This window comes from Gopherus flavomarginatus, chromosome 5 (genome assembly GCF_025201925.1).
Source record: "Gopherus flavomarginatus isolate rGopFla2 chromosome 5, rGopFla2.mat.asm, whole genome shotgun sequence".
NCBI lineage: Eukaryota > Metazoa > Chordata > Testudines > Testudinidae > Gopherus > Gopherus flavomarginatus.
In genome coordinates, this window is record NC_066621.1 from 63076917 (window position 1) to 63089931 (window position 13015).

Here is a 13015-nt window from a genome sequence, read left to right on the forward strand (position 1 = left end):
TTACCTGGCTCCTGCTCTACCTGCACAATCATCTCTTGACAAATTAGAGCTGCCACTTCCTCTTCTCCCCTGCCACCACAATGGAGGAGCTGAAATTTTTAAAAGAAGATGATGATACAATTTCAGTGAAGAACACATCTACTGCTCTACCTCCTCATGCAAATGAAACCACTCACTCAGAAAAGGAAGAAACCGATTATTTTGAACCTTAGAAGAAACTTCAACCCTCCAGATAATTTGTATTAGTGGAATTACCTGATTTATGGAACAACTAAAATTTCTATATCTAACCACCCATGCTTCCCAACATATGCTGAAAATTACCTCAGGGAAACATTATTTGTTTGGGGTGGAAGAAGGATTGGATACATCTTGGCATCCCTGATTTTACATTTGATTGTCCATGCTACAGTAAAGACCAGTTACTTGTATTTTGCTATAACCAGATCATCACGTGTAAAATCATCTTTTGGGTTTGTATTAGCCAGCACATGAAAAACAACCAGAGCATCAGGGGTAACAAGGGAATGCAGTTATCCTGTATCTCACACCTGTATTATCCAGCTGTGCTACCTATTGGCGAATCAAGTGGTCCACCACTGAGCAAAGGCCAAAGATAACTTTTATATAATGTGCTATGGGTAGTGTTCAGGAGACCAACTGACATTTTAAGAAAACCTGTGTCTGAGCATCACGTTTCTCAACTACAGTGTGAGGGGAAAATCTTCTAGCTTTTGGAAAGAATTCAAATATCCCTTCTGTCTGTCCATAATTATCAGTTCAGCCGGAGATGGCTGATGGCCTTAGTCTCCTAGGTCTCCTTTTCTCTTGCCTTGTCACAAGATTATTCCCTAAACATGCTTCCACTTACCAGATTTTTGCAAGGGAATTTTGTAGCATGTTGAGGAGCAGCTGTGTAGTTGCTTTTTGCTATTCCTATAGGCATTTGGGGCTGAAATGAAAACTGGAAAATAGGATCATAGAAATATAGGGCTGAAAGGGATCTCAAGAAATCATCAAGTCCAGTCTTCTGTGTTGTGGCAGAACCCGGTAAACCTAGAGCATCCCAGTATATTGCACTGGTCTTTATTGAATTTCATCTTGATGAATTTGTATCAATCTCCAATTTGTCCAGGTTATTTTGAATTCTAATCCTGTCCTCCAAAGTGCTTGTAATCCTTCCCACCTTGGTGTCATCTGTAGATTTTATAGGCATACTCTCTACTCCATTATCCAAGTCATTAATGAAAATATTGAATAGTATTTCAGACCCAGGATTGATCCCTGTGGAACCCCACAAGATATGCCCTCCCAGTCTGACAGCAAACCATGAATAACTATGCATTGAATACGGGCTTTCAACCACTTATGTACTCACCTTTTAGTAATTGTATCTAGACCACATTTCCTTAGTTTGCTTATGAGAATGTCATGTGAGACTGTGTCAAGATATATCAAATCCATAAAATAAAGACATATGTCCACAGCTTCCCCCCACCCCCATATCATTCTTTAGGCCAGTAATCCTGTTAAAAAAAAAGAAAAAAAAAAGAAAATAGATTGGTTTGCCATGATTTGTTCTTGGCAAATCCATGCTGGCTATTCCTCATAACCCTATTGTCTTCCAGATGTTTGCAAACTGATTGTTTAATAATTTGTTCCAGTATCTTTCCAGATATCAAAGCTAGTTGGCAGATCTGTAATTACCTGGGTTCTCATTTTTCCCCTTTCTAAAAATAGGTACCAAGTTTGCCCTTCTTCAGTCTTTTGGACCTCACCCATCCTCCAGGAGGTCTCAGAGATAATTGCTAACTGTTCCAAGATTGCTTCTGCTAATAAGTACCCTAGAATATATTTCAGCAGGCCCTGCTGACTTGACTACATCCAACTTACATAATTATTCTTTAACATGTTCTTTCCCTATTTTAGCTTGCATTCCATTCCCTTATTTGTTCATGTTAATTGTGTTGTGTATCTGGTCACTATTAATCTTTTTAGTGAGGACTGAAGCAGAATAGACATTAAACACCTCAGCTTTCTTGATGTCATCAGTTATTAGCTTTCCTTTTCCACTAAACAAAGGACCTACACTTTCCTTCCTATTTCTCTTGCGCCTAATGTATTCTTATTCCCTTTATGTCCCTTGCTCATTTAGTGCCTTAGTTTTTCTGATTTTGTTCCTGCATGCTTGTGCTATTCTTCTGTACACCTCCACAGCAATTTGTCCATGTATCCACCTTTTGTAGGATTCCTTTTTGATTTTCAAGTCATTAACAAGCTCCAGATGGAGTCATTTTGGCCTCTTACTATTCTTCCTATCTTTCCCTTGCATTGATATAGTTTGTAGTTGTGCCTTTAATATTGTTGTCTTGAGAAATTGCCAATTCTCCTTAACTTCTTTTTCCTTAGATTTTTCTTCCCACAGGACCTTACCTACCAGTACACTGAGTTTGTTAAAGTCTGCTTTATTGACGTCCATTGTCCTTTTTCTGCTGCTCTCACTCCTTCCTTTCCTTGGAATCATGAAATCTGTCATTTCATGATGACTTTCACCCAAATTGCCTTTCATCTTCAGATTCGCTACCAATTTGTCCCTGTCAGTCACAATTAAGTCTAAAATAACTGTCCCCCTGGTTACTTTCTCCACTTTCTGGAAAAAAAAGTTCTATTTTGCCATATTATTAGTTAAAGTCCCCCATTATTACCAGGTCTTGTGTTTTGGATATTTCTTTTATGAGATATTTCTAAAACAAATAACAGAAGTATCCAAAACACAAGACCTGATAATAATGGGGAACTTCAACCTCCCTGCCGCCGAAGTGCCGCCGAGGACCCGGTACAAAAGTTAGTTACTGCCTACTTTACAATAATAAAAAAACAGGAACTAAGGTCACTGGAACATCTCCCAGAAGTCCAACACAATGGTTATATGCAAAAAAAATTATTAGCTGGGAGTGGGACAGAGCCAAGACCAGTGGATCCACCACTACAGAGTTCTATAGACCTGAAGCTCTGGATCTTAGATGTCTACTATAGACATCTTCCTAATTTGGTGGTCTATAGTAGACATCTAAGATCCAGAGCTTCAGGCCTATAGAACTTGGTAGTGGTGGATCCAGGGCTGCCCGGGGGGGGAAGAGGGGCAATTTGCCCTGGGCTCCGCAGGGGCCCCCACGAGAGTTTTTCGGGGCCCCTTGAGCGGGGCCCTTCACTTGCTCGGGGGCCCCAGAAAACTCTTGCGGGGCTGGGCCCCGGAGCTTCTTCCGCTCCCGGTCTTCGCTGGCAGGGGAGTCCTTCCGCTCCGGGGCGGAAGGACCCGCCGCCATCGCATTACCGCCAAAGCGGGACCTGCCACCGAAGTGCAACCCGGTCTTTGGCGGTAATTCGGCAGCGGGGGGCCCTTCCGTTCAGGGACCCGCCGTCAAAGTGCCCCGAAGACCTGCGGCGGGGGCCCCCTGCCACCAAATTACCGCCAAAGAGCGGGCTGCACTTCGGCGGTGGGTCCCGCTTCGGCGGTAATTCGCCTGCGGGGAGCCCCCGCCGCGGGTCTTCGGGGCACTTCAGCTGCGGGTCCCAGAACGGAAGGGCCCCCCGCTGCCGAACAGGGCCGGCTCTAGACATTTCGCCGCACGGGGGGCCCCCTGCCGCTTGCCGGTCCCACGGCTCTGGTGGACCTCCCGCAGGCATGGCTGCGGAAGGTCCGCTGGTCCCGCGGCTCCGGTGGATCTCCCGCAGGCGTGCCTGCGGATGCTGCACCGGAGCCGCAGGACCAGCGGCCCCTCCGCAGGCATGCCTGTGGGAGGTCCACCGGAGCCGCCTGCCGCCGATGGCCCCAGGCCCCCGGAATCCTCTGGGTGGCCCTGGGTGGATCTACTGGTCTTGGCTCTGGCCCACTCCCAGCTAATAATTATTTTTGCATATAACCATTGTGTTGGACTTCTGGGAGATGTTCCAGTGACCTTTCGTTCCTGTTTTTTTACTTCTGTAAAGTAGGCAATAACTAACTTTTGTTCCCTAGATACCTTCAGGGTTTAATTTAAACCAAGAGATCATTCTACGTACCTAGCCTTTGACTGAATCCAGCCAGTGATGGAGAGAGAGAGTACTTGGCACTCCTGCTAAGGAATTTAAGAAATCCAATTAGCTGTTCATCCTCTGGCAGTATTCTGGGATTGGATGTAAAGATCGCAAAGCTATGGTTACTCTAGGAATTGGCTGGCATATTGTTGAAGCTTACCTGACAGATAATATTTCTTACCCACTCCTTGTAAAGGCTGTTTGCCAGCATCCTCTTCCTGAATAGTGAGAGGAAAGCCTCTACGGAAAGTATTTTTGAGGGTGCAGTATGGTTATCTTTGTAATAATTTACCAGGCAGAATGCCAGCAATCGCTCTGGATTGGTGGATCTTAGCACGCAGGAAAATTTTTACTTGTAAACGTTGTTACTGCATCTCAAATACAGCAATCTGGAATGTCCCACAGATCTCGCCAGGGAGGGTAATGCATCCTATTTCCTTTAGGCCAGGATTTCAAGTATTGTAGGGGTTTTTTTAGGGATCTTAGCCTCCCCACTCCCATCTTTAAAATGTTTCTAAGTTTACGGAAGCCTCATGGAGAAAGAGGTAAGACAGGGTGAGAGAGTGATGTTCTCTTCTCCATGCTAATGGTGAACTGAATCCTTCCTCCACATTTAAAAAAAACCAAAAAACTACTATTGAAGCCAGCGGGAGTTTTGCCTAAATAAAGAGCAAGTATACAGAATTCAAGAAAAAGTCCATACACCAGTATCCACTCCTATCTTTTGACTTTGCTTTTAGATATTTTTTCATAGTATAAGATTAATTAAAAGAGAGGCAAAAAAGAAACATTAACATGCCTACAGTTCACGCATATTACATGTTTTAAAATCCATTATTCTACATTCCACATTGAGGGATAAAAAAATATTGTTGACAATTATAGAATGCTAAAGATAGCTCTATACTTTTTAAATGAACAATGATAAAAGCCTTGAAAAATTCCCTTTGATGTGAATGGAGTCTTCAGCATTTTGAAATACAATAAGATGGATTAATTGCTACTCATTAGGCAGCAAGTTGGGACAGCTTTGAATGCGCATTCTCTTCTTGGCATTAGCTATTGCCTGGCTGAAATAGCCAGCTTTTGTATTTACTACTGTCTTCTCTAATAATAAGCAAATTGGAGAGCAGGGCTAGAAACATTCAAGTGCTCTCTATCTTTTGTCCAGAACAATTGTATAGTTCCACGATTTGTTTATCTTTTTGGAGCTACAGCTAATAATTGCAAAGGTTATTTGAATCAATACAATATATGAGCAGAAATAACATCTGCAAAATTACTTATTAGGAAACTATTTTATGTCAGTGTCTTATGCTATACTGTAAAATCCATTTTGTGAGCAAATTGCTGTTTCTTTTTCACCACATATCATATTTTTCTCCAACAAGAAAAGTTTTGTCTTAAAAAAATCATTTGATAGGTTTTAGGGCTTTTTGAATTCACATGATCTTTTGTTGCCCTTAATTTTCTTATGTCTTAGATATTTTTTCAAAATCCATCTAGTCAATGTGGGATTGAAAGCCCCATTTATCATTCTAGGATAACAGATCCTTTTTCTTTTAGCAGAACTACAGTAAACTGATTGATTTTTCTGCTGTTTATGTTGGATTAAACGAAAGTCAAGCAAAAATCCTAATGTGCTGGTTATGTAAAACTTGTTTTACCCTATGTTTCTTTTAATGTGTTTTAAATTTGAAATTTGGGTGTAAAATGGATGATTCTGGAGAATTGTTCTCTGCTAATGTGACAGTGATTTACATTCCAAAATAATGTGTGTAACATAAACCCCAGGGATGCGATTCATTAAAAGTTGTATAATCCATTTGTTAGATTCTGACAATTTATCCCTTGTCCGTGTGTGTGCGTGCGCACATACACACACAGACACCCATCCACCCACACAAAATCTTTCAAAAGGCTTATAACTGCAAATTGGAGACAGTGAGCTAAAAATTGCAAGACCAGTTCTGAGCTCATTGGAAAATCTAGTGATTTCAATAGAATTTCAGATTTTTACTGATATGACTGAGCTCTAAATCTAGTCTAGTGCTTCTAACTGTATATCACAAGATACAAGAATTTGGTAATGGGAGAAAAAGAAGAGAGAATTTTTAAAAATGAAATCCATGATTTCCTTCAGTGTCATTCTTCTGCAGCAGTAATCCCATCAGAGCTCATAAATTAAGTAGGGTCAGGACAGGTCAGTACCAGATGGGATTCATCCAAGAAATACCTTAAGCTGCTGCAGGAATTAATGTTAATAATGCTGTAGGGAACCTCTTCTTCTGAGTTTATGCTGAACCAATATCCCAGCATAGCACTAACTTCATTGATTTCAGTAGGGCTTTTCCAAATTGATAACTGATATTCAAATTGATAAGATGTAAAATCAAGATCCTGATGCCTTGTGGTCATTAAAGATCCCATGGCATTCTCTGTTAGAATAGGCCATGTGTCCTGGCCAAATTCCAATTTGGGTAATTACTGTAATCTGCCTGCCTAAATTCCCCCTGCTATTTTAATTGGATATAGTATTCTTCACTTTCTGCCTAAACTGTTCTGACTGTTGCTATGTATTATTAATCAGTTATTGTGTTTCATCCCAGAAATGTCTGCATTTCATTGCTGGACAAAGTGATCACTTTTGTATTGGTTAGCCATTGATGTGGCTATGCATGCTGTTGCAATTTTTTATTTATTTTTAAGTGAGCTAAGGTAAATATGGCCAGTGCTTCATTTTCTGATCCAAGTAAAAAATGAACCTTAAAATGGAGATTTATTCCAGTTTTTTGGAAGACTAATTTCTTGGGCCCAATTTTACAGGTGTCAATCAGCTGCAGCTCTCACTGACTTCTGCTAGAGTTATGTGTGCTCAGGACCAATGGAAATCAGAACCTCTTGTCTGCTTGTATTTGATTTTGAAATGAAAGAGAAGTTAAGCCAGGCAATTTTTTAACTCTGAAAAAACTTCCTTTCTGACCAACTAAAAAACTTTGCCAGACCAGAGACTCAGAATCCTAAACTAGGGTCAGACTCTCAACCTATGTTTATCTGTGTGGCTCCATTGAAACCAGTCAAAGAACGTATATAGACCTTTATAACTCTGTGAGACATTTGCCCTCAGGGATATTCTTGCATTGCTGATCTTGTCTTCTTCCTGCCTTGCAGAATTCAAAATGTAACCAAAGAAGCTGAAATGTATTGCTACTACAGAAAGGCATGCACCTCTGGGATGAAATGCAGTGTGTTTAAATGCACATAGCAACAGTACATTCTCTTATTCACATATATATGTGTGAATAAGAGAATGTGTATATGTACACACACTTAGCTCTTCACAATCAGATTTTTTTTTTAAATTACCCTTTCTCGTCCCCCATGATAACTTAAACAAATCTTCTCTCCATTGTACAATTCCTGTGACAGCTCCTGCAACTCATGAGTGTCAGATGTATCACTAGTAAAGGGTAGCTACCTCCAAGGCAAATCACAGGTGCTATTTCTGGACTTGCTCCTGTGAAGTGCGACTCCTGTAGGAAAATAGAACTGTTTAAAAGCTTTTTTTATTTATTTTTTTGGTTGTCTGTAAGAGCATAATTCATTCTGGGCTTGAGCAATGCCCAGAAAGGCATTTATGTCCCAAACAGAGTATTTGAATATTTAACCCCCAGTAGAGTTTCGATTCACAGATGAGCAAATTCCATATAACAGCAGAGCAATGTATATTTGGGAATTAAAAAAGAAGCCCATGAATTGGCTGCACTGTTTATGTGAAGGCACTGGATATATCATACCTAGAGAGGAGGCTGTGCAGGAAATTGTTGGTTCTTTCAAACCAACTAATTTCAAAATTTCAGTGGTGGTTTTGCCTGAGTAAAGACTTCAGGTTTAGGCCCTAAATCTAAATTCACCAAGTCAGAAATCAAGGCCACCACACATGTTGTCTGAGGGCCATATTATATTTTTACTAGAGTTTTCAGTTGGAACATTCTTTCTCACTGTGCAGGACTGTTAGTGGAGTCAGCGTTTTGAATCAGCAGATCTCCTGAATCTGAGACCTCAGGAGCCTCAGAGTCCCTGTATCCCCTACACAGCCGCTCCACTGTCCTTTTCTCCCTGTCAGCTTGGCTTTTATGGGAACCCTGTTGCTCTCAGCTGCTTCCCCTGTGGCTGTGCAGGAGCAGTTATGGATGGGTCCACAAGTGTTAATGCTGCTTCAAGAAGCATTAACATTTGATTGGATTTCTGCCTGTAAACCTGCAGGGTGTGGAAGGCAGAATGCTGCTGAGAGTAGCTGCTCCCCTGCTCCATCTGCCGTCAGGTCCCTTATAAACCAGCAGAGGCCAAAATATACAGGGCTCCATCCAACAGAGGAGCTTCCATAGGATCCCACTAAGGCCATGGAAACATGCCGAAGGGCCAGTACCCGCCACCCAAGATTGCTGTGGAGAAGAGTGTAGTTTCTCATGTGTTTTTACTTTTTTTATCTTTTGATGAATCAGTCCCTTGGTGAAAATGATGATTTGTTTATACCTTATATGTAATACTGGACAAACCGCTCTTCCTTTGTCTCTTAGTACACTGTGAAGCACTTTTAAAAAAAATCTTCTGTTATACACAAGCATTTTAACAAATTGTTTGTTGTTGTATCCAGGTAACAAGCATGGTAAGTATTTTAACTAAACCAAGTATTATGTACATTAGCTGTGCTTGGCAGATTTTTTGGCTAGCTTTCACTGTATTCTCAGCCTGTGCTGTTTCTAAAGGAGCTATTCAAAGGAAGAAACTGCTCACCTATAATACTACTACATGTAAGCTTTAAAGGGTACATATATGCACATTCATGTACCATATATAAAAGCATGCACCCTTGCCAGCATGCTTGCTACTTTGCTTGTAAAAATGAACTTGCCTATTATTGCTTGTGTTCCTTCACTGTAAGTCGTGGATCTAAACATTAGCATTTATTAATACAATATTACAAACGAGGAACCATGATCTGGCCATAGAGTAACGAAATTTGCTGTGTGCCTATTTTTATTGTCCTACTATATCCACTTACCTACATCTATAATCAAACAATTGTTTTTTTTTAAAAAAGCCAGGTCTCTGTGCTTGAAAGCAGGTTTTTCTTGTTGTTCTTTTGGAAGCACTGTAAATTATTAATGAAAATTTTTCAAATTGGAAGTTGTCTAATATGTTTCCTTGTTTTTATGATGGTATGTAGTGGATACCAGAATTTGAAATGTTTTGTCTGTCTGTAAAAATGAAGAGAAATAATGCCCTGTTCACAAGTGACTGTAATTCTGGGTTCGCCTTAAAAGTTTTCATTAAGGGCAAATTCTCTCAGATCCGCATGGTTGAGCTCAACTCTCATAGATCCCAGTCCTGCAATCGGAGCCATACCGGGAGACCTCTATTGAAGACAGAGCTTAGATGAAGTCAGGGAAGCTCTGCATTTGCAAAGGGATCTCCCTATGTGGATCTGATTTGCAGAACTTGGGGAACAATTTGCTCTTCCAGAGTTCCCTGCATGTCAGGAAAGCAGACTGAGAGAGTTCAGCTCTGCCCTGCATCTCTGAGAGGAGATTTTTGCTTTGAGGAAGTTCGAGTGTATTTTAGCCTTCATGCTATATTTTTCTGCATGGTTTTCTATTTTTTGTTTTCTGTGGCCTTTTAAGTTTGGCTTACGTGCTTGTAGCTGCACTTATGTAACCAGATTTGTTGTGCCAAATGTTTTAAGAATCCATATAATTGTCATATTAAAGGATCAGACTGCAAAGGACAAGGCACTTCAGCACATGGCAGCAATGTCATCCGCTCAGATCGTATCAGCTACTGCTATACACAACAAGTTGGGCCTGCCAGGAATTCCCCGTCCTACGTTTCCTGGTGCACCTGGGGTAAGTTGTTAACTGATGCCAAGACAAAGTTTATTGCCTAACAATGATCAGTAGGAAATAAAGGCTAGATCAATGGATTTATGCGCAAATTGTACTTACATCTGTGTTTGCAAAATGAATACGTAATTTTGTGTATAAATGTATGAAATTATTCTACAAAGAAAGCAATTACAAAGTTATTTTTCTCCCCACCCCCTCTAGTTTTGGCCAGGAATGATACAAACAGGGCAGCCGGGATCCTCACAAGAGTAAGTCTGAAGAATAAGAATGCTTTTATATGCAGTATATAACTAGTCAGTGGAATTCGCTGCCAGAGGATATTATTCAGGCAAATACTTAGCAAGATGAAAATAGAAGATTAGACAATTACAGGAACCTTTTCAGTCACAATAGCTCATATGGCTCCTGTTAAAACATTACAAATGATAATATTCCGTAAGACAGAAGCTGAATATTAACTGTGGACAATAATCACCCCACCCCACTCCACCTCCAGTATAGAACTGCACTATAAAGCAAGTATATGATAGTGTTGTGTGTATGTATATGTGTGTTTCCAATACAAATCTTATCTCACTCATTTCAGTATATACAGGACATGGGGGGAGGCGTAGGGGAAGATAGCCCAGACATCTATTTTTCTGTAGGGCAGGGAATGACCACTTCACGTGAGCAACAACTAGATGAAAGGCCTGGCCCTGTTCAGTGGGGTTTGAAGCTGCATGGCATCTTGGTAACAGGCACTTCATGTAGAGAAGAGACTTGTAAACCTGACGTGTTCAGCCCCAGCCCTACAGGAAAGTGTGATCTGTGGAATATCTCCTCCCAGCTCTCATTATAGGCCTTATCCAAAGCATACTGAAATCAGTGGGAGTCTTTCCGTTGGATTCAGTGGGGTTTGGATTCACAGAAGGCTAAAAGCAACCATTATGATCATCTAGTCTGACCTCTGTTACTGTTATCCAGTAATTTCTGCAGTGGAGGGAATTATTCTTCCCTACTACCTGAGTCAGTGGTTCTCAGCCGGCTTGCAGGCCAATCAGCACACAACTGCGGCTCATGTCACATCCTCAGGGCCACACAGGTAGTATTTATATTGTATGTGGATGCGGCCCACATAACATACAGAGAGCTGCATCTGTGGCCCACAATTGCAAATAGATTGAGAACCACTGACCCAAGTGAGCACTGTCAAGCTCAATAACTTGTGAATCAGGCTCTGTTTAGATTTGGGGTAACCCCTTCTTGCTTCATAACCTGTTTGTTGACTATCTTTTAAATATGCCTACTAGAAAGAGCCATCTGTGTGCATAAAGGTTATTAACAACATATTTTCTTGTGCTATATAACTAACTGAATGACCTGTGAATTGTGTAGTTTGTGATTTTGTGTAACTATTTATTCCAGTGTAAAGCCATTCGTTCAGCAGGCCTATCCTATTCAGCCAACAGTCACAGCTCCCATTTCAGGTAACTTCATTTTCTAGCTTCTTTTAAACATATTGCATGAGGAAAAGTAATGAGTGTGTGGTGTTAGTTTCTGAGCCCCACAGAGCCCACTAATCTGTGTCCAGAGTCTCATATGTCCCTTCCAGACATCAGTGGACAAGCAATTGATTAATTATGAAGAAAAGTCACTGTTTAGATAGGAAAAAAGGACTGCTAATCCCAGCACATATGTGCCAACAGTTCTTGTGGCACTGACGTATATCATCTGGTGGTATTTCATATGATGCAGGAAAATGACTTGTGAAGAACAGAATGGATGATGGGTTGCATATTGCAATTTAAGGGCTAAATCTTGCTTCCCTCACTCATGCAAAGTACATTGTATTTACTTAAAATTGGAGCTAAAATTATACCAAAATAATTTATATTCAGTCCTACAAAGTATAAAACATGTCACTACCAGTATATACACTATTGATCTTTTTCTTCTTCCAGAGCATCTCAGTTTAGAAGCCAGTGCCACCAGAACTTTCCTCTGCTAATTACTCCGTAGTCTGGTAGAAGCCTTATGCCTCAGAGCAAAAGAGGCTATGATTGCCCAGAACTGTGTCTGTGACCTTTCCTCCTATTTGTCATCTCATGTGCATTTCATTGCAGGTTCCAATAATGGGCATTATTTCTATCCAAATGACAACAAACTGTGTCCCTCACCAAACTTCCTCATCCCTTTCTTTCTCATTTATTGGCTATTCTCGATTCTATCCATTCTTCTCTACATTATAATTTCCTACTACAGATTACTTGAAAGACGCTAGCCGTCTTTCTGAGTAAAAACTTTCCTTTGTGGTCTTGCATATCTCACTCTCTTCTTGTTTTTCCTAAATTATGTAATGTTGCTCCCGAAGCCAGAAATTATGAGTCATTTTCAACTTTCAGTCTTTCACATCTCCTTTTGGAATCTGTTTCTTGCCACTGTTAGAACGCTGCCAGAATTTTCATCATTACTGAAATCCATATTCACTTGTGACTGTTGCAATTCCCCTTTTTATATAGGGTTCCTAAATCTACGCTATCTAAATTTGAGGTGCAGAAGAATACAGTCAGATTCTCATTCCAGGGAGTAGAAACATGTTACCTGAGTCCTCCTTCACCTTCACTAGCTTGTTGTCCATCTCTCTGAACCCACTTCAAAAATGTCTTCTTGGTTTTCAGATCTTAGGGGATTATCTCTGCCCTGCCTTTTGTGGTCTCTTGTCTCCCCTGGTCAGTTGCTCCACTCCTCCTTTGTTCTTTCTCCTTTTGTGGCTTTCCACGATTTGAAGCAAGAGAACAGTTACAGTTTTAATTGTGGTGAATCAGTTCTGGTGGTAGACATGCTTCCTCATAATGGGTCAAGTCACTGACCTCTGTTCTCATTTTAAGTTACGATTCATCTCCCTACATTAATTATTTATTATTATTTGTATTGCAGTAGTGCTTAAAGGCCCCCCTGTGCTAGGCTTTGCACAAATACATAGAAGAGCCCTGCCTTGAAGAGCTTACACTGTAAATAGACAAGAGTGGGAGGAGGAACAGGAGAGGAAA

At 40.7% G+C, this 13015-nt stretch overlaps 1 protein-coding gene across 3 annotated transcripts in view; it reads left to right on the forward strand.

Annotated features, from left to right (window-relative positions):
* Positions 1-13015, forward strand: part of TEAD1 (TEA domain transcription factor 1) — a 220077-nt gene that overhangs the window by 153675 nt on the left and 53387 nt on the right. For 2 of the 3 annotated variants that reach the window (XM_050955139.1, XM_050955137.1), the window contains 3 exons: positions 9849-9983; positions 10185-10231; positions 11391-11452. In XM_050955139.1, coding sequence (XP_050811096.1) covers positions 9849-9983; positions 10185-10231; positions 11391-11452 — 244 coding nt within the window. Of the gene's footprint in view, positions 1-8739; positions 8747-9848; positions 9984-10184; positions 10232-11390; positions 11453-13015 lie in introns of those variants that run through there. The other variant, XM_050955138.1, reaches the window with a different exon arrangement.